Raw genomic sequence first — 18814 nt, 5'->3', positions numbered from 1 at the left:
GCTGGTGTGTAAAAAATGCCTATGCAACCATCCCTGAACAACAAACAGCCACATATGTTTCATTCAGTGGAATGCAGTAGAAGTCTATTCCAGCCTTCATTAATGAGTTAAGTAGATAAACATCTACTTAATAGTATATATAATGGAGGATTTCTGCTATGAGTTTGTATAGTTATAATAATCAAGGTTCTGTCTAAATCTCTGGGTACATATGAATCTTCAGCAGCCATTCGATAAATGATGCATGTTTGAATCAGAACAACCTTTTCACACCATATATGCTCAGAATAGAAGAAGTGACAGAACATTCTTCACTTTCTAAGGATTTGCATTCTTAAAAAACTGCCATTATGAAAAAGTTGGAGAACATATGTAACAGAAAACTGCCAGACTGCTAAACCGGCTGATAAAAGCAATTTGTTAACTCAGCTTCATGTAGTAACATGTACAATTTGATCAGTCTTTTAAGGACAAAATGCACACATGCAGAGGCAACATGTTACTTTGATACACAGAACAAAGTACAGATACCTTCTATGGCCAGTGAAGGTAAAGGAGTTGTAAAGAATTTTAGGAGTGATATTCTGAGTGCTTTCTCTACTTTGTTATTGTCACAATAACCATATGAGCTGTGGTGGCACAGTGGTTAGAATGCAGTACTGCAGGCTACCTCTGCTGACTGCCAGCAGTTCAATTCTCACTGGATCAAGGTTGATTCAGCCCTTCCATCAGAGGTCGCTAAAATGAGGACCCAGATTGTTGGGGGCAATATGCTGACTAAACGCTTAGAGAGGAATGTAAAGCACTGTGAAGCGGTCTAAAGTCTAAATACTATTACTATAAGAAAAATAACTAGCCAGAGTCATTTTTTCTTCAACATTGCTAACCATTACCTCACACACGTACCATGTTTTAAGCAGGCTGTTACCTGATTGAACAATCAGTAACCATGATTGTTGAGAATTGAATCCAGGGAATGTCTTATGCCAAACTTGAATGTAACATCTTTTTTTTGTAATTATTCAGAATATTTTAATATTGAATATGTAAAAAGAGAGGAACAACAAAATTAAAATTTTCATAAACTAAAAAAATCAGTTTACATGTGTTTCCAAAGTAACATATCTTTTGGAAGTTTGGTCTGCATATAATTTATGTTTAATTTCCTATTTTTCTTAATGTTAAATAAATATATAACATATACAGTGGGGCAAAAAAGTATTTAGTCAGCCACCAATTGTGCAAGTTCTCCCACTTAAAAAGATGAGAGAGGCCTGTAATTGACATCATAGGTAGACCTCAACTATGAGAGACAAAATGAGAAAACAAATCCAGACAATCACATTGTCTGATTTGGAAAGAATTTATTTGCAAATTATGGTGGAAAATAAGTATTTGGTCACCTACAAACAAGCAAGATTTCTGGCTCTCACAGACCTGTAACTTCTTTAAGAGGCTCCTTTGTCCTCCACTCATTACCTGTATTAATGGCACCTGTTTGAATTTGTTATCAGTATAAAAGACATCTGTCCACAACCTCAAACAGTCACACTCCAAACTCCACTATGGTGAAGACCAAAGAGCTGTCGAAGGACACCAGAAACAAAATTGTAGACTTGCACCAGGCTGGGAAGACTGAATCTGCAATAGGCAAGCAGCTTGGTGTGAAGAAATCAACTGTGGGAGCAATAATTAGAAAATGGAAGACATACAAGACCACTGATAATCTCCCTCAATCTGGGGCTCCACGCAAGATCTCACCCCGTGGGGTCAAAATGGTCACAAGAACGGTGAGCAAAAATCCCAGAACCACACGGGGGGACCTAGTGAATGACCTGCAGAGAGCTGGGACCAACGTAACAAAGGCTACCATCAGTAGCACACTACGCCGCCAGGGACTCAGATCCTGCAGTGCCAGATGTGTCCCCCTGCTTAAGTCAGTACATGTCCGGGCCCATCTGAAGTTTGCTAGAGAGCATTTGGATGATCCAGAAGAGGATTGGGAAAATGTCATATGGTCAGATGAAACCAAAGTAGAACTGTTTGGTAGAAACACAACTCGTCGTGTTTGGAGGAGAGAGAATGCTGAGTTGCATCCAAAGAACACCATACCTACTGTGAAGCATGGGGGTGGCAACATCATGCTTGGGGCTGTTTCTCTGTAAAGGGACCAGGATGACTGATCCGTGTACAGGAAAGAATGAATGGGGCTGTCACTGCGTTATTTTATTTACCAGCTGAGCTCATTATTTCTGGACTGTCAGACCCTCCGTAGCTTGCCAAGAATTGTTATCAGTAAGCTACGTGTTTCCGTATCCACCCACATTCCTTCACTTGCTTCACACACTCTTTCCTTTGTTCTCCTGCCAGCAAGGTCCGTCTTGGACCGGCAGGAGATCTCACTTGCCAAAAATGTAACAATTAACTTTTCTTAGTTAGTGAGGTGTTTTATTTTCTTTATAACAAATAAATGAGTTTTATTAGAAACCTTCCTCGCGTTTCTTTTCAGATTATTGCAACTTGGATTAAGCCACGACCCATCTCCTCTAAACCAGGGTAATTAGTCCCAGAGCCAAACATGGGATTAATAAATGCCCTGACAGGGGCCATGTATCGTGAGATTTTGAGTGCAAACCTCCTTCCATCAGCAAGGGCATTGAAGATGAAACGTGGCTGGATCTTTCAGCATGACAATGATCCCACACCCACTGCCCGGGCAACGAAGGAGTGGCTTCGTAAGAAGGTCCTGTAGTGGCCTAGCCAGTCTCCAGATCTCAACCCCGTAGAAAACCTTTGGAGGGAGTTGAAAGTCTGTGTTGCCCAGCGACAGCCCCAAAACATCACTGCTCTAGAGATCTGCATGGAGGAATGGGCCAACATACCAGCAACAGTGTGTGCCAACCTTGTGAAGACTTACAGAAAACGTTTGATCTCTGTCATTGCCAACAAAGGATATATAACAAAGTATTGAGATGAACTTTTGATATTGACCAAATACTTATTTTCCACCATAATTTGCAAATAAATTCTTTCCAAATCAGACAATGTGATTGTCTGGATTTGTTTTCTCATTTTGTCTCTCATAGTTGAGGTCTACTTATGATGTCAATTATAGGCCTCTCTCATCTTTTTAAGTGGGAGAACTTGCACAATTGGTGGCTGACTAAATACTTTTTTGCCCCATTGTATATTTACTTAACATAGTAAATTTTAAGAAAAATAGAAAATTAAACAAATTATATGCAAACCAAACCTCCAAAATAGTCAACTCATGATGGCAAAGCATGCATTCTTCAGGCCATTTGTATAATTGATAGAGAATTCACATTCCAATTATGTAGGCTTTGTTTTTTACTTGTTAGAACACTTGGTTTTTAGTTACAGATTCTGTTGTGGTGTATCAGTGTGAATTCATTTGCATATTGTAGCTAAAAATGCTTTAAAATATGAGATGGGTGGTTTTAGAATTTTTGCAGAAAGATTACAGGAACTATTTATAGCATTCCAGAAAAGCAATTTATGAGAGAAATGGCAAAACCAGCTCTTATAATTCCATATTTTGCTATTATTTAATCGGGAATGGGAAAAGATTGGTAGCTGACCAAATCCCAGGAGAAGTGATACCAACCTTTCAAAATATCCATTTGCAAGCCACATTGATAAACCAAGCCCATAAACAGTGTTGATTGCAGAAGACAAGAAAATTATTGATTTGATTTGCTGCAAATCAGTGGGAAAAATATAATCCCCCATGATGCATGTTTTAACTCCTAGCAACCTCACAGTGCTACTTGTCTACTATTTACTGGGGTCTTTGACCAGAGAGACCCAGATGCAAGTGTGAACACTAACATGCTACGGCGACACAGATTGATTCAGGATCAAAAAGGTTGACTCAGCCTTCCATCCTTTCTAAGGTAGGTAAATTGAGGACCCAGTTGTGGGGGCAATAAGCTGACTTTGTATAAATATACAAAAGAATGAAGGCTATTGCTTAGCGCATTGTAAGCCGCCCTGAGTCTCTGGAGAAGGGCGGCATATAAATAAATAAAAAAAAGGAAGTTAGACAGAGATGTATTTTATCACGATTTTTGTTCAATCTGTATGCTGAAATAATTACGTAGAGATTAGACCTGGAATTGCCTGAGTTGGGAGTGAAAATTGGAGGAAGAACCATAAATTGAGGCACACAAGTGATACATTATTGACTGAAAATAAGGAAGACTTAGAAAAAATGATCTGAAAAATTACAGATGAAAGTAAAAAGTAGGATTGAGTTTTCAGGAAAACAGAAATAATGACAAAAGCTGCAGATGGACATTGCATATATCATGGATAGCCAGAACAACCAACAGAGAGATGACAAATCATAAATCCAGAAATATCACTAGAAGACAAAATCACAAGATTTACTATTTACTTCAGCCATGTCATGCATGCAAATTCACTGGAGAAGTCAATGATGCTAGGAATGGTTAGTGGAGCAAGAAGAGGCAAGCAAAGAACACTGCCTTGATACCATCAAAACTGATACAAGATGAACACCCAACAACTGAAAGAAGCTGTGCTTGACGTGGTAGCATGGAGAGCACTTCTCTATAAAGTTGCCAAGAGTCAGACACGACTGGTGGAGAATGAATGAGTTTCTCCAGTAAGGTGCAAATCCGTAAATGCAATAAAACTATTCTTTGTCAATCTATAAAATTAAACTAATGGCATACTGTTATTGTAATCTTAATCAGTATGTCCTATGATTATTTTTCAAAACAGCGTGAAGCTTCGCAGAAACACTCTTAGGCAGACAATACTCTTCAATATCTTCAGAAATGACTTCGATGAGGGAAAAGAAGGGGAACTCATCAAATTTTGCTCATCAAACTCATCAGAGCCTTGGTAGTACAGTGGTCTAAAGCACCCTGTTATTAACACAGCTGCCTGCAATTACTGCAGGTTCGAATCTTACCAGGCTCAAGGTTGACTCAGCCTTCCATCCTTTCTAAGGTAGGTAAATTGAGGACCCAGTTGTGGGGCAATAAGCTGACTTTGTATAAATATACAAAAGTATGAAGGCTATTGCTTAACACATTGTAAGCCGCCCTGAGTCTCCGGAGAAGGGCGGCATATAAATCAAATTAAATAAATAAATAAAAAAATAAAAAAAAAAATTTGCAGATGACACTAAACTGGCAGGAATAGGCAACTTCCCAGAAGCTCACAATCCAAAAAGATCATGACAGATTTGAACAATGGGCCCTATCCAACAACATCAAATTTAATGTGGAGAAAAGAAAGGTTTTACACCTAGGCAGGAAAAACCAAAGGCACAAATACAGAGTAGGTGAAACCTGCCTCAAAAACCAATAACTGTGAGAGGAATCTTAAACATGAGCCAGCAGTGTGCAGCAGCAGCCAAAAAAGCTAATACAATCCTTGGTTATATAAACAGGCATAGAATCAATATCACATGAAGTATTAGAACCACTTTATAAAGCCTTAGTAAGGCCACAGCTGGAATACTGCATCCAGTTTTGGTCACCACATTACAAAAAGGATGGTGAGACTTTGGAAAAAGTGCAAAGAACAGCAACTAAGATGATTAAAGGCCTGGAGACAAAAACATATGAAGAACATTTGCAGGATTTGGTTTTGGCCAGTCTAGATAAAAGAAGGACTAGGAGGGACATAATAGCAGTATTCTAGTATTTGAGGGCCTGCCACAAAGAAGAGGGGGTCAACTTATTTTCCAAAGTATCAGAAGACAAGAAACAATGGATGGAAACTAATCAAGGAGAGAAGCAACCTGGAATTAAGGTGAAACTTCCCAAGAGTGAGGACTATTAACCAGTGGAATAGTTTGCCTTCAGAAGTTGTGGGTGCTTCATCACTGGAGGTTTTTAAGAAGAGACTGGACAGTCACTTGTCTGAAATGGTATAGGGACTCTTGCTTGAGCAGGGGATTGGACTAGAAAACCTCCAGGGTCCCTTCCAGTTCTATTCTGATTGACAAACTAAAGGGATTAAGCAATTTAAGCATGGGGAGGTCTACAGCTCATCTGGGGATGATGCCTATGCACATAGAGCCACCAAATGAGTAGCCCGACGCAATACTTTATTTTTGGATTGGAAGCTCTTTCCCAGTCCCGGGAGCGTCTAACAGATTTAACAGATTAACAGAATTGGAAGGGACTTTAGTAAGTGAATGAGACACTTAGAATTTTACCGTGCTGGTGATTACTTGACCCAGCCTGAAAAGAAGGCAGTAAAAACTGCCATTTGTTTCCAGGGCTTGTTCTATAGTTGCTGTTTAAAGTCAAACATCCAATCATCAAATCCAACCATGGTCCAGCGCTGCAGCCAAAAGCCAGAGCATTTGCTCTGCTTTGGAGAGCGAGCAAGTTTAGAGAATTGATCGTTTTAACCCTCCATAAAATATTGACGTCTTCTCATGAAAACAACTCTAAGAGGCTTGCAATACAAAAAAAAATAATAAAAAAAAAAATAAAAAAATATGCCGGCCTTAATTTGCAGGGCGGTTGTCAGCCACCGTCGCACTCGCACACTTAATGCATTTTATTCCGTCCTAGTTTTTTCTCCCCAAAATCTTTAGAAATAAAGCACGCATTTCGGTCTTTTGGAAACCTTCGACCAATTTCCTTCTGAATAGACTCTTGATAGCATTGTATTTATTTATTGGGGCAAGGTCAGCCGAATTTGAGGGATCCTTGATGCTCTCTGAGCTTGCTTGTTTTCTTGCAGACGTTTCATTACCCTAACTAGGTAACATCATCGGTGCTACTCACTGCACTGATGATGTTACCTAGTTTGGGTAATGAAACGTCTGCAAGAAAACAAGCAAGCTCAGAGAGCACCAAGGACCCCTCATTTCAGCCCTGAGCTACAAATATTCCCCTTTATCGGACGAGTTTCTTCCTTGACTTCTATGGACAAATCTTACTATGCCCCCAAAGAAAATTTAAACGAGTTTCCTCAGTTGAGCTCGGGGCCATAAAATCAGCGTTCATCTCTATTAATTGTACGGCTCTACGGCGAACACTTGGTTTGCCCCGAGCTTTCTTTAGTCCGGCCCCCGTCGAAGCCCGACTGAAGCTGAAGCGCAAGCGCGTCTCTTTCGCCACGCCCACGGCTGGAATCATGGCGTCGGGGGCTTCGGAGGCCCGGGCTTCCATGGCAACGATGCCCGGCGTGACGGAACGGTATTTCACCCGCTGGTACAAGCCAGGTAGTTCATCCCCGACCCTCGCCCGCCTCCCTCTTCTAATCGGAGGCGAGCTGTGAAAGCGATCTGCACCTTTAAAAAAAAAGAAACGCTTTTGCAGAATCAACGATTTCCGCCTCTACCCCGGTCTTCCCTAACTGCCTTCCAGCTTTTCCCCTCCCGTGGGTTGCTTTTGTTGGGGATGGGGAGGAAGCAGAGCAGAGTTGGCTGGGGAATTATGGGAGCTGCAGTCAAACGTTACCAAAGTTGAGAAACTCTGGAATAGAGGATCCTGAATGTCGACAGATGTGATTGCTGGAACCGTTAAAGGACATCATCCTACCAATTCTGTTGACTATAGATTTGCTGGCAGAGAGGTCTGTTATGACTCGGTATGCTTTTTTTTACTACAGCAATGTGCATTATAGGTTCTTGGGAAAGATTTAAGCCCATATGTGATTTGCACATATGGCTCTGGGGAAAAAATAGAAATAAGTATTGAATTCAGCACAGCAAGGAGGGTAACTTAGATATGGGGTACCATGCTACCCATTAAAACTTCTTTATTTATCTCTAGTAATCTGTGACTTATTGGTGTACAGATGTTACCTGGAATTTTAGGTTTAATTACTTTTAATAAAGTTGATATTAACATATAGCTGGCATCCATATCTCCCTTTGAAGTGCAGGAAACCATGTTTCCTTTTTAACCAATGCCATTTTTGACAGCCAAAACTTTTCAATAACTAAACAATAGGGAGTGTATTCTGGATATCCTTGAATATACTTGTGAATATTAATAAAGATACAATACAAACCTGATTGGGAAAGGGGGTGATATAACCCATAAATTTGCCACTGGTGGAATGTTATCTAGAATAGCTGTTTTTTGTTGTTCAATTCTCAAATATAATCAATGTCTAATTGTTTGATCACTTGCTTTCTGACATAAGGAATGTAACAATTGTTTCCTACACCCTATAAAAAGTTTTGACCTCATTCCCCCTTAAATAAATACTTTTTGCTTTGCCTAAATTATTTAATTTGTATTTTTGGGTGGGTGAAAAAGCCACATTTCCAAACATAAAAGTGTTTTTCTTTCCCAAATTCAGGGAATAAGTCTTCATATCCATGTAAACTAAGTGCATGAGATTCAAGGCAACACAGCTAGTCCTCGCTTAACAACTGCTTGCAGTTATGACAGTGATGAAAAAGTAACTTGTGATCAATCCTTACTTTATGATCTTTACAGTTCAGCAACAGAAAGCTGAACTAAGCTCAGTCATGGTTTCACTTGTCAACCACTTGAGTTACTGGTCCCAATTATAGTCAATAAACAATGACTATGCCTACCTTATTTTATATTAATGTCAACTTTTATCTATTTCTTGCATTTTTTTCTTGCTCTGCTCTTTATAGGTAACTTTTTTCCTTCTTTCCTGTTACATGCATTTGTCAGCTGATTCAGCATTTTGGTTACTTAAAGAAGTGGCCTCTGGTTTACACAAACCTATGCTAAAATTAAGTTTATTTGCTAGTAAAAGGCTACAACACTTTTTGGAGTGTTTTGTGTACTTTCAGTCAGCCTGAACCCTGCACAAAAATTAAATAACAGCTAACCTTCTTTTCCCAGATGTAAAAGGTAATCAGTGTGAAGATCATTGCATATTGCAACATTCTAACAGGTAAGACTTAAAGTTACATGCTTATTTACACAAAAATGCTTCTGTGTTCAATTATCATTCAAGAGAACCTAGCATGTTTTACAAGCCAGGTATCAAACATAGTTTAAAGGGACCACTTTCAAAAGGCAGTGGTTAAAGTCTGAGAACTTTTCATTACTGCAGAGTGCTAATCTTCTGTTTTGATCTGGCAGAATATGCTACCAATTTACTTTGCCCATTTTTTATCTCTATCCTATGCTAGCCTGTGTTTTGGCCTGCCACCAAGTAGTTATGTTGTGATTTATCATATACAGACATGCTAAGTAAAGGTACTGGTATTTTGTCCTTGTATAGTTGATCTTTTTCTGTTTCCTTCTATATACTAATGCAATTAAAAAGAACTTTTGCAGTTGATTTCCACACCTAAACCTTGCTGGATTGAAAACTGCAAGCATAAATCAAATACACATCTAAATGACAGCTCAGTTAATCTAAATATCATAGCAATGTTACCTTCACCAATGGCTTTTTTCCTTTCATTGAAGCAAAACTCTAGCTTTCTTAAAATAAATTATAAATTATAATAGCTTTTCTACTGTAGACTATTGGTTACACTCACATCTATTCTCTTCCTGCCCTCTTATGCTTCAATTTTACGTTTTGTATTTTTGTCTTATTGTTATAATTGGTCTATTTTATCTCTCATTTTAAAATTAATTTTTAACTTATGTTAAATACTGCAGGTGCTTCTGGGAAAAGTCTTGTTTTGAAAAATATGCTTTGAATAAACAGAACTTCTTGTTTTGTAGAATCTGTGTCATCACTATAGCAGATGCCCATCCTCTTCTTCAAAAAGAAAAACCAATTAAGAGTATTAGTTATCAGATTAGTGCAAACTGCAGCAGGCTGCAAAATAAAGTTTCTGGAAAGTCTAAACGGGTACGGCTCTTTTAATTTTCATTATAACATAGATCCCAGTTTGGAGTCTAGATTGTTTTTTTAAAAAATCTATTAGGCTACGTTAAAGTGAAAGAACTGTAGTATCAAGATTGGTTATATATCCCCAAGACTCATTTTTTTTCCTTAACTCTTATCAGTATGTCCCTAGCAAAACACTTTATCAGCAGACCAATTTTAAAGTAAGAGGAGGGCAGTCTCAAAAGAAAACCAGATGAATAAGAGGATGACCATTTTTTGGCATGTCCACTCTTACGCTTATGTTCAGTTGACTGCTTGGAAGTAAGTATAAATTAGGGCTGTAGAAATTGACACAACCACTACATAGCAAAGAAATACAGAAAGATGCCATCTAATGATCTGGATTTTTGCTGTCCCAATATTCAGTTGGTGCTGTTCTCTATACTAGACCTAGTGTAGTTAGCACTCAGTGAAAACAGCCTGACAAGCATATTCTCATTGGTATCTTCTCACTGACTGAAATCAGTGGAATTAATTGGTCACATGTCTGATACTGGTCTTTTAGTTGTTTGAGGTAGCTGGAAGGCTGGATCAGAAATACCAGGATAGATTATAAGATGTATTATCTTGTGAAGCAAGTTTTGCTGAGAAACAATGATGTCTAAGGCAGTAGTTGATTATGATTCCAGATATTGGGAATCTTCCCTTGGCAAAGATTAATAAACAGCTGGAATTATGTGAGATTTCAGCAATTTCATTTATAGCACATGGAAATGTATACCCTCAAATACCCTTCAGTAGTTTTTGCAAGAGCTTCTAAAATTGTTTGGAGTTTGCAGTCTATAATACAAAAGCTCCTCCCCACCCCAAAATCTAAATGTATCAGCTCTGTTCTTCTTTCAACAAGCCTTGAAGACCTTGTTGTTTCCCCAAGATTTGGACCACTCCACCAGAATGACCATCTTCTTATTCCCTGGTGTTATTCTATTTCTTTATTTTTAAATTTGTATGCTACTCAGAATCATCAAAAAATTGGGCAGCTTTATAAATGTGGAAAATTAATAACACATCATAAGCCTTCTGGATTTCATAAAAGACGGGGGTTTTAATATGGGATTTCAGTACCTGATCAGTTCTGCCAAATTATGAGTCATAGTGTATAACGATGGTAAACATTCAATTTCAAATGTTAAATTGTATCAGTTGGTGTTGCATACGCTCAGCCTGTGATTGTGTTATTTTCCAAGAATCCTAATTAGTTGTATGCTTTTCCCTCCAGGGTGCTCAATTTCTAACAGAATTTGCTCCTTTATGTCGAATTCTCTGCTTAGATGGAGAAGAGTACACCATCTATAGGTAAGGTGGTAAAATGTTTGTTTGTTTATTTATTTATTAGTCCAATTTATATGCTGCCCTTCTCCGTAGACTCAGGGCGGCTTACAATGCATTATAGCAGTGTTTCCTAAACTTGACCCTTTGAAGATGTATGGACTTCAACTCCTAGAATTCCTCAACCAGGCATACTGGTTGAGGAATTCTGGGAGTTGAAGTCCATACAACTTCAAAGGGTCAAGTTTGGGAAACACTGCATTATAGCAATAGCCTGCATACTTTTTTGTATATACCTGCTTATTAGGGCTTTTAGCCCCCCATAAGAGGTGGTGTTCTATACAAAGTTGGCTTATTGCCCCCACAGTCCTCAATTTACCTACCTCGAAAGGATGGAAGGCTGAGTCAACCTTGAGCCTGGTGAGATTCGAACTTGCACTAATTGCAGGCAGCTGGCAGCTAAGTGCTAGCACTTAACAGCACTTTAGTCCGCTGCACCACCGATATGTTATGTGTTATATGTTAATATGTTATTTATATTGTGTTGCTCATGCTGTTCTAGCATTTAATAAAATGAAACTTCTTTGCAGCTGTATAAGAGGAAAATTAATAGAGGTGAATGAAAACATTCTGGAGAATCCATCTCTTCTAAAAGAAAAGGTCAGGATTTCAAACATATTTGTTCTCTTTTCCTTGTGCCCCCTCCTTTAATTTTCTCACAAATACTTTTGTGTTTGTTTTCTTAGCCTTCCACAGAGGGTTACATCGCAGTTGTGTTACCAAAATTTGAAGAAAGCAAAAAAGTAACTCAGGGGCTTCTGACAAGGGAAGAATACGAAGAATTTCTGTCAAAACGTTTTAATTCCACATCATTATGCAATACAAAGAAAGAGAACTCAGCAGAAGTATGAAATACATCAAACATTTTCCAGTATATCCCATACTAAAGTTACTTTATGGATTTTTATGCTTTACTTTTGGGTGATAATAACCTTAATTGTTCATTTTCAGACAACAAAGTCATGTTTAAGACCTTCAAAATTTAATCTGTAACTTTACTATTGGATTTAAGGATGTAGTGCCAAAATATTGTACTGTTCTTTATGTCAATAAAAGCCTTTGTTTACTTAATTTCATCTGTACATTATACTCACTTTCTACTTTATTAACCAAAACCCAATCTGAAAATGTCAATTCAACAATCAATACTTTTTTATTATTTTGTTTCTTTGAGGATTTTAGTGATGAAGCCTACACATGATGCCTTAAAATGGTTGAACAGCAACACTGAACCTATAAATTAACTAGTTAATACATCAGTCATTAATGCCTGTGTTGCCTTAAGGTTTGCAGAGTGAAGTTTCAAGGTTTTACAGGACCAAATGTTAAGAAAGGATATGTTTAACAATTGCAACATTAATATAAATGCCACAGACAGAAGTGGAGGATGGGATTGGGGTACAGAAAGAAAAAAAAGTTAAGAAGCTTAGAAGTGCTCACTTATTTTCTTTTTCTGCCTCTACATTGCATGATAGTCAAATATGATTGAGAATCATATCTTAGCTTGTGACTTCAAGTTGTCCTCTTAGCAAAATGTAAAGGACATGGGAGTAATTTATTAGCTATATAATTTTCAAACATACTCAGTTTACAGTACTTAAGACTGGCAAGGAGTTATTCAATGATAACATTACAATCTGAAACATAGGACCATTAAAATATATATAGATCTCAAACAAGCTTGGAAAAGAACTTGCAAAGTAGATAATGCCCTCTTTGAAATAAGTAGTTTTAATAGCTGCAACTTATTTGAATGATCAGTCTTAAGCTTTCCTGTAACATGCTAAAAATGAAAGCTCAAGCTTTTATGTTTAAGGCTGTAAATATAATCACATTTATTAGGGAATTAGGTCCTACCAGTTTTAGAAATATTTCTGAAAAGATTCTTTAGATAGTGCTATAAAGATTGTATATAAAAATATAGATAAAAAGAAATAAGATAAAAGCGAGCTTTTAAATATAGCTGATTTTATTAATGCTGTTACTGATCTTTAGTTTTAATTTTAAATATTGCTAAAACTGTTTTTAAATGAAAATAAAATTATCATCATTAAAGCTTTATTGTAACTTATGTATCCAGTAGCAGCAACATGGATTTCTTTGACGGCCTCTCTCCCAGTACTCTTCCTCACCTTCCTTGCCCACTAGGAGACAAATGTGGTTATCTATGGCAACAGAATTTCCTGGCAAGTCACTTTAAGAAGCAGCCACTCAGCCAGTTAAGCTTTTTTCAGAACGGACTTCCCCAGCAAATGATATTGGCAAGGGTCAAGACTCACAGTAGTGAGGGCTGTTAAACAAATAAAGGACAGCAGCAGCAACTACCACCAGTAGTTTTCCATGTAGCATATCTGATATTAGCCAGATCATCTGCATGAACATTCAAAGCAGCATCTTTGGGGTTTGAAAAATAAGACATTCATAATGTACTTGATTACAAAAATAGTATTAATAGTGAACCAAAAGTTATTCACCATACAAAAATATGCAGCCATTAAATCTGACTGTTCCTTTTGCTAATTGCTAAGTACCATGACATCTATTAGATGTGAAAAGATTACATCAGCTTTTTCTAACCTGGTTTGACCTTTCTCAAAAGAAAGCAATTAGGAGACTTAAAAGTACAAATCCAACATAGAAATGCGTCCATCTTCCATTCATTTGTTCTCCAATACAGTGAGGCTTGCTACATGTTGTTCCAAAGATTTGATTCCAAAAGTGTTAGTCCTCCCAGCCAGACCACTGTTTTCTCTTGACGCTGCATGCTGGCCATTCCAAGAGCAGTGGGCCATTAGATACCCATTTCCTGCTTTGTGCTGCAAAACAAGCAGCAATTAATAAAAATAGAGGTGGCACTCTACCCAGAAATGGTTTGTTTTGCCATATTTGGACATATTATCAACTCACCTTTCTAAGTAACCTGAAGTTAAGTGGCAGAACTTGGGAAAGTATATCCAAAATATACTTTGCTTTCTGAATACAGGTATCCACCTAAAGTCAGTGCATTGAAGCAAAAATAATTTCACAATTCAGCTTGAGAAAACATTTTTAAAAACGTAATTATAACTCTGAAGCAAGAAATATACTGGCCACTGTGGAAGGAGTTTAATAATATAACTGAAGTAGCCAGTGCTATGGATGTATTGCACCAAATAGTATTTTAGGTGAAGTACAAAAACAGTAATTTAATACCCTTCTAATAAAAAGGCAGAGTCAGTGTTGTTCTAAATTAATGAATTGCCAGAATGAAGAAATGGTAGATAACCCAATGCCAAATCACAAAGTAAGCAAAGAGGGGAAGACAGTGTTATTGTGTTTTTGTACTGAACTGCCACAGAATTATCCAATATAACCTTAATAATCTGGCCACAAAGACTGCTTTGGAAGGCTTACCATACTTTCAAATTCATATGATGATGTAATCGCAGGTGGGAATGATCTTGGTAGACTGGGGAAAGGGACACTGACAAGGAAATGGACAAGTAAAGGATAGCACAGCCTGCAGCTCAACAGTGGGTAGGAGCAAGAGGCTCAGAAAAGACACTCCTTAATTTTTCAGGGTGTAAAAGAGACAGATGAGAATTGTACTTCCAGACTTGCAAGATTTTATTAATATAGCCTTACAATAAAGTAGAATTAGCTCATCTGGTTGTGATTCCTATCTGGTTAACCTGGCAAGGCCAACAGATCCTTTGCATCCAAACAGAGAACTTAGAAACAAGCTCCGTATTTGGGCATGCAGATATCTAGTGGGGAAGAAAGTGTCTGGTGATACCCCTCTCTGTTCTACTGTTTTGATATGGAATAAAGCTTTGGTAACCCATACTGGTGTGCTCATTGCAGGGGTGAAATGCTTCTGGTTCGGACCAGATCGCCCGATCCGGTAGCAATGGCGGCGGGTGGTTCGGAGAACCGGTAGCAAAAATCCCTGCACGAGCCGCACGATCATCAGAGGCTTTTTTTTTTTTTTTTTTTACTTTTAAAAGCATTTTTTCTACAACTTCTTCCGCTGAAAAAATGCTTTTAAAAGTTAAAAAGAAAGCCTCTGATGATCGCGGGGCTCAGCTGGGATCTCAGAGGCTTTTCAAAGCATTTTTTTCTGCAACCTCTTCCGGAGAAGAGGTGGTTAAAAAAATGCTTTGAAAAGCCTCTGCCAATCAGGAACACAGCTGGGATCGTCAGAGCCTTTTCAAAGCATTTTTTTCTGCAACCTCTTCAGCGGAAGAGGTGGTTAAAAAAATGCTTTGAAAAGACTCTGACGATCCCAGCTGTGTTCCTGATTGGCAGAGGCTTTTCAAAGCATTTTTTTGCATTTTGCAGAAAAAATGCTTTGAAAAGTAAAAAAAAAAAAAAAAAAGTTGGCCACGCCTACCCAGGCACATTACCCCCCACCAAGCCACACCCACAGAACCGGTAGTAACAAATTTTACATTTCATCCCTGGCTCATTGCCTGTGAATCCAAAAATACCTATAGCCCAAATAGGACACTATGATAAACTAAATTTGTTTCTAATGAGTTGCCTGGTTAGCTGATATTTTATTTTAATCTGTGCTTCAAGCATCAAAACACAACTGCAGACTGGCCTCTCATCCTTCAAACTAACTCAAGGTCTCCTTAATTTAGCAACTATCATGTATCATTCATGTATTTTATTCAAGATTTAACACACAGTTAAAATATTTCTTTATCTACAAAGTAAGAAATAATAAATAGCTTACCTTTAGATAAATTGCAGTTTTGCCCTGCGCAGGGCCTTTAGCTGTAACCTGAAGCTGCTGACAAGAAGAGGCCATCCTCTCAATCTCCTGCAGAAGCAGTGGCTTGTCGTCATCTTCCAGCTGAAATATTAAGTAGGCATGCTAAACATGATTTATTTTTAAATTTATTTTATTCATTGAATGTATATGGCCACCAACTCACACTGACTCCAAGCAGCTTAGAAAAATAAATACAAATACAAAACACAATAAACTTCTGCCACCCTGGTGACAGCAATTAATCAAATACAGGAAATGTAAATCATGAAATACATACAGTATAATAGCAAAAGTTATGGAAAAAAATGAATAGCACAGATAGCTGCTATTGTATTAAGGTATTAAGGTACTCCTCGACCACAGTTGAGCCCAGAATTTATGCTGCTAAGTGAGAAATTTGTTAAGTGAGTTTTGTCCCATTTTATCACTTTTCTTGCTCCATTTGTTAAATGAATCACTGATGTTGTTAAGTTAGTAAAATGGTTGTTAAGTGATCTGGCTTCCCCGCTGACTTTGTTTACCAGAAGGTTGAAAAAGGGGATCACATAAAGTGGTGAAATCCAAATTAATTTACTACTGGTTCTGTGGGTGTGGCTTGGTGGGCGTGGTGTGGCTTGGTGGGCATGGCAGGGGAAGGATACTGCAAAACCTCCATTCCCACCCCACTCCAGGGGAAGGATACTGCAAAATCCCCATTCCCACCCAGAGGTGATATTTGCTGGTTCTCCGCACTGCTCAAAATTTCTGCTACTGGTTCTCCAGAACCTGTCAGAACCTGCTGGATTTCATCCCTGATCACATGACCCTGGGACACTGCAACTGTAGTAAATATGAACCAGTTGTCAAGCATCTGAGCCTTGGTAGTACAGGGGTTTAAGGCACCCTGTTATTAAGATGGTTATTAAGACCAGCTGCCTGCAATTACTGCAGGGTTCGAATCTCGCCAAGGCTCAAGGTTGACTCAGCCTTCCATCCTTTCTAAGGTAGGTGAAATGAGGACCCAGTTTGTGGGGGCAATAAGCTGACTTTGTATAAATATACAAAAGGATGAAGGCTATTGCTGAGCACATTGTAAGCCGCCCTGAGTCTTCGGAGAAGGGCGGCATATAAATCAAATTAAAAAAAAAAAAAAATCACATAGCCATGGGGATGGGACAACGGTCATAAGTGTGAAAAATGGTGATAAGTCACTTTTTTCAGTGCCATTGTAACTTCCAAAGGTCACTAAATGTACTATTGTAAGTCAAAGACTACCTGTACAAGGTCTACCCATTTTAAAAAGTAACTGTCTTTAAGATTCAGAAGCTGTACCATACCTGATTGGAAAATATATGAAGAGCTGAAGTAAGTTTTAATCCTTCTGTAGCAAAGGCCTAAGGAGGAAAAGAATAGAAAGTTAAATGCAAAATCACTAAGGAAAAAAACCCTCTATTCTTCAAATGTGTGTACGTCCAATTTGTAATCCGATTAGTCAAATTCAGAATAAATGTAGTTGACAAAGCTTCCTTCTTTTTTCCGAGCAAGAAAAAGTGGCTGTTGATGAACTGGATTGATTCATAGAGTTTACCTAAACATATGTGTTGCTTTTTATGTTGGGTTAGATAATTCAGTCTCAAGAAATTCATAGCTCTTCAGCATTTTTAAATAAAGGTAATAATTATTGCACTCATATATGCAGAATATAGCCCCCTTTTATAACCTTAGTTTGCAAACAAGGATACAGTCAAGAATAAATCAATGATAGAAAACTGAAAAAAATATAGCAATATGTCCACCGTTTCCTCACAAAACCAAATACTTATACAAGGTAATCAGGTGGATGCATGACATAAATACAACTGCTTTTATTTCAATTGACTGATAAGAGAGAATATTCACAGAAAAAATAATTAGCAACTTCAAACTAGGGTTTTAAATTCTCTTTTCGTTGCTTTATTACCTCTGCCTGGTGGAATAAGTCTTGGGTAATTTTCAGCAGTCCTTCCCCTCTAAAAGGGAAAGAAAAAGAATTAAATTCCACAACAATCTACAAATAATTTACAACTATGTCACTATTCCAACTATGATTTTGGAAAAGTAGAGGAGCAGAAAAGAAATGAAATGATTCTACTTTATTTTATTTTATTTTATTTTTTATTTTATTAAATTTCTATACCGCCCTTCTCCCGAAGGACTCAGGGTGGTGTACAGCCAGAAATAAAACCATGACAATAGAAAAATTAAAAACAAGTTAAAACAATTAAATCAATTGGCTGAAAATTCTAATAAAACAACCCATTAAAATAGTAAAAATATTATTATTATTTAGGCCAGGTTATTATTTAGGTTACTGAGATGTAACTGGATATACAAAAGATATTTAATTGGATATACAAAAGAAACTGGCTGAAGTTTTAAAATTTGAAACATCTGAATATGAATTATAAACAGGAGAGTGACCTGGAAAATGTTTTCTTATGGAAATTACATAAGATACTTGTTTAAGCCTTGAAGAAATCTGTGTGGGTGGATAAAGAAATCAAATCCTATGACAATATTTGATTGAATTAAAGATTAAGGCTGTTAGAAGTAATAGAAAGGGAAATAGTTTATTTTATCAATGAATAAGATTATTATTAATTTTTTTGCAGTTTTTTGGCAATATTGATGGACTTTTTGTGATACCATATTGATGTTTTATGGATTTTCTTATAGAGAAGTGATGAGAAATGGGATGAACAGATAATCCATTTAGCTTTATAAAGACGAAGAATTACTAACTTTGTTTATACTTGTGATGAAAGCTAGATGTCATTTCTTTATATATTTTTTTATTATATTCTCTTTTCTTTTTCTTCTTTCTTGCATTTTATTCTTTCCATTGTCTTC

The 18814-nt window shown here is 37.4% G+C and overlaps 2 protein-coding genes across 2 annotated transcripts in view; one reads left to right on the top strand and one right to left on the bottom strand.

Annotated features, from left to right (window-relative positions):
• Positions 1–7143: 7143 nt before the first annotated feature.
• Positions 7144–12258, top strand: ABITRAM (actin binding transcription modulator). Its single transcript, XM_070939101.1, has 6 exons — positions 7144–7240; positions 8850–8901; positions 9690–9819; positions 11078–11154; positions 11718–11787; positions 11874–12258. Exons 1-6 carry the CDS (start codon positions 7153–7155, stop codon positions 12036–12038), a joined length of 582 nt encoding a protein of 193 aa, XP_070795202.1. The 5' UTR covers positions 7144–7152; the 3' UTR covers positions 12039–12258.
• A 1471-nt stretch (positions 12259–13729) lies between these two features.
• CTNNAL1 (catenin alpha like 1) overlaps positions 13730–18814 on the bottom strand; it is a 68071-nt gene continuing 62986 nt past the window's right edge. The window contains exons 15-19 of the mRNA XM_070939100.1: positions 17886–17934; positions 17263–17319; positions 15908–16027; positions 14095–14178; positions 13730–14003 (exon numbers count right to left, since the gene is read on the bottom strand). Of these exons, the coding sequence (XP_070795201.1) occupies positions 13845–14003; positions 14095–14178; positions 15908–16027; positions 17263–17319; positions 17886–17934 (469 nt within the window). The 3' untranslated portion in view covers positions 13730–13844. The remainder of the gene's footprint in view (positions 14004–14094; positions 14179–15907; positions 16028–17262; positions 17320–17885; positions 17935–18814) is intronic.

This window comes from Pituophis catenifer, unplaced genomic scaffold (assembly GCF_029215685.1).
Source record: "Pituophis catenifer annectens isolate HBS135680 unplaced genomic scaffold, rPitCat1.0.hap2 SCAF_3, whole genome shotgun sequence".
Classification (NCBI taxonomy): domain Eukaryota; kingdom Metazoa; phylum Chordata; class Lepidosauria; order Squamata; family Colubridae; genus Pituophis; species Pituophis catenifer.
The sequence above is the reverse complement of the archived record's forward strand: the minus strand, read 5'-3'. Positions and strand labels throughout refer to the sequence as shown.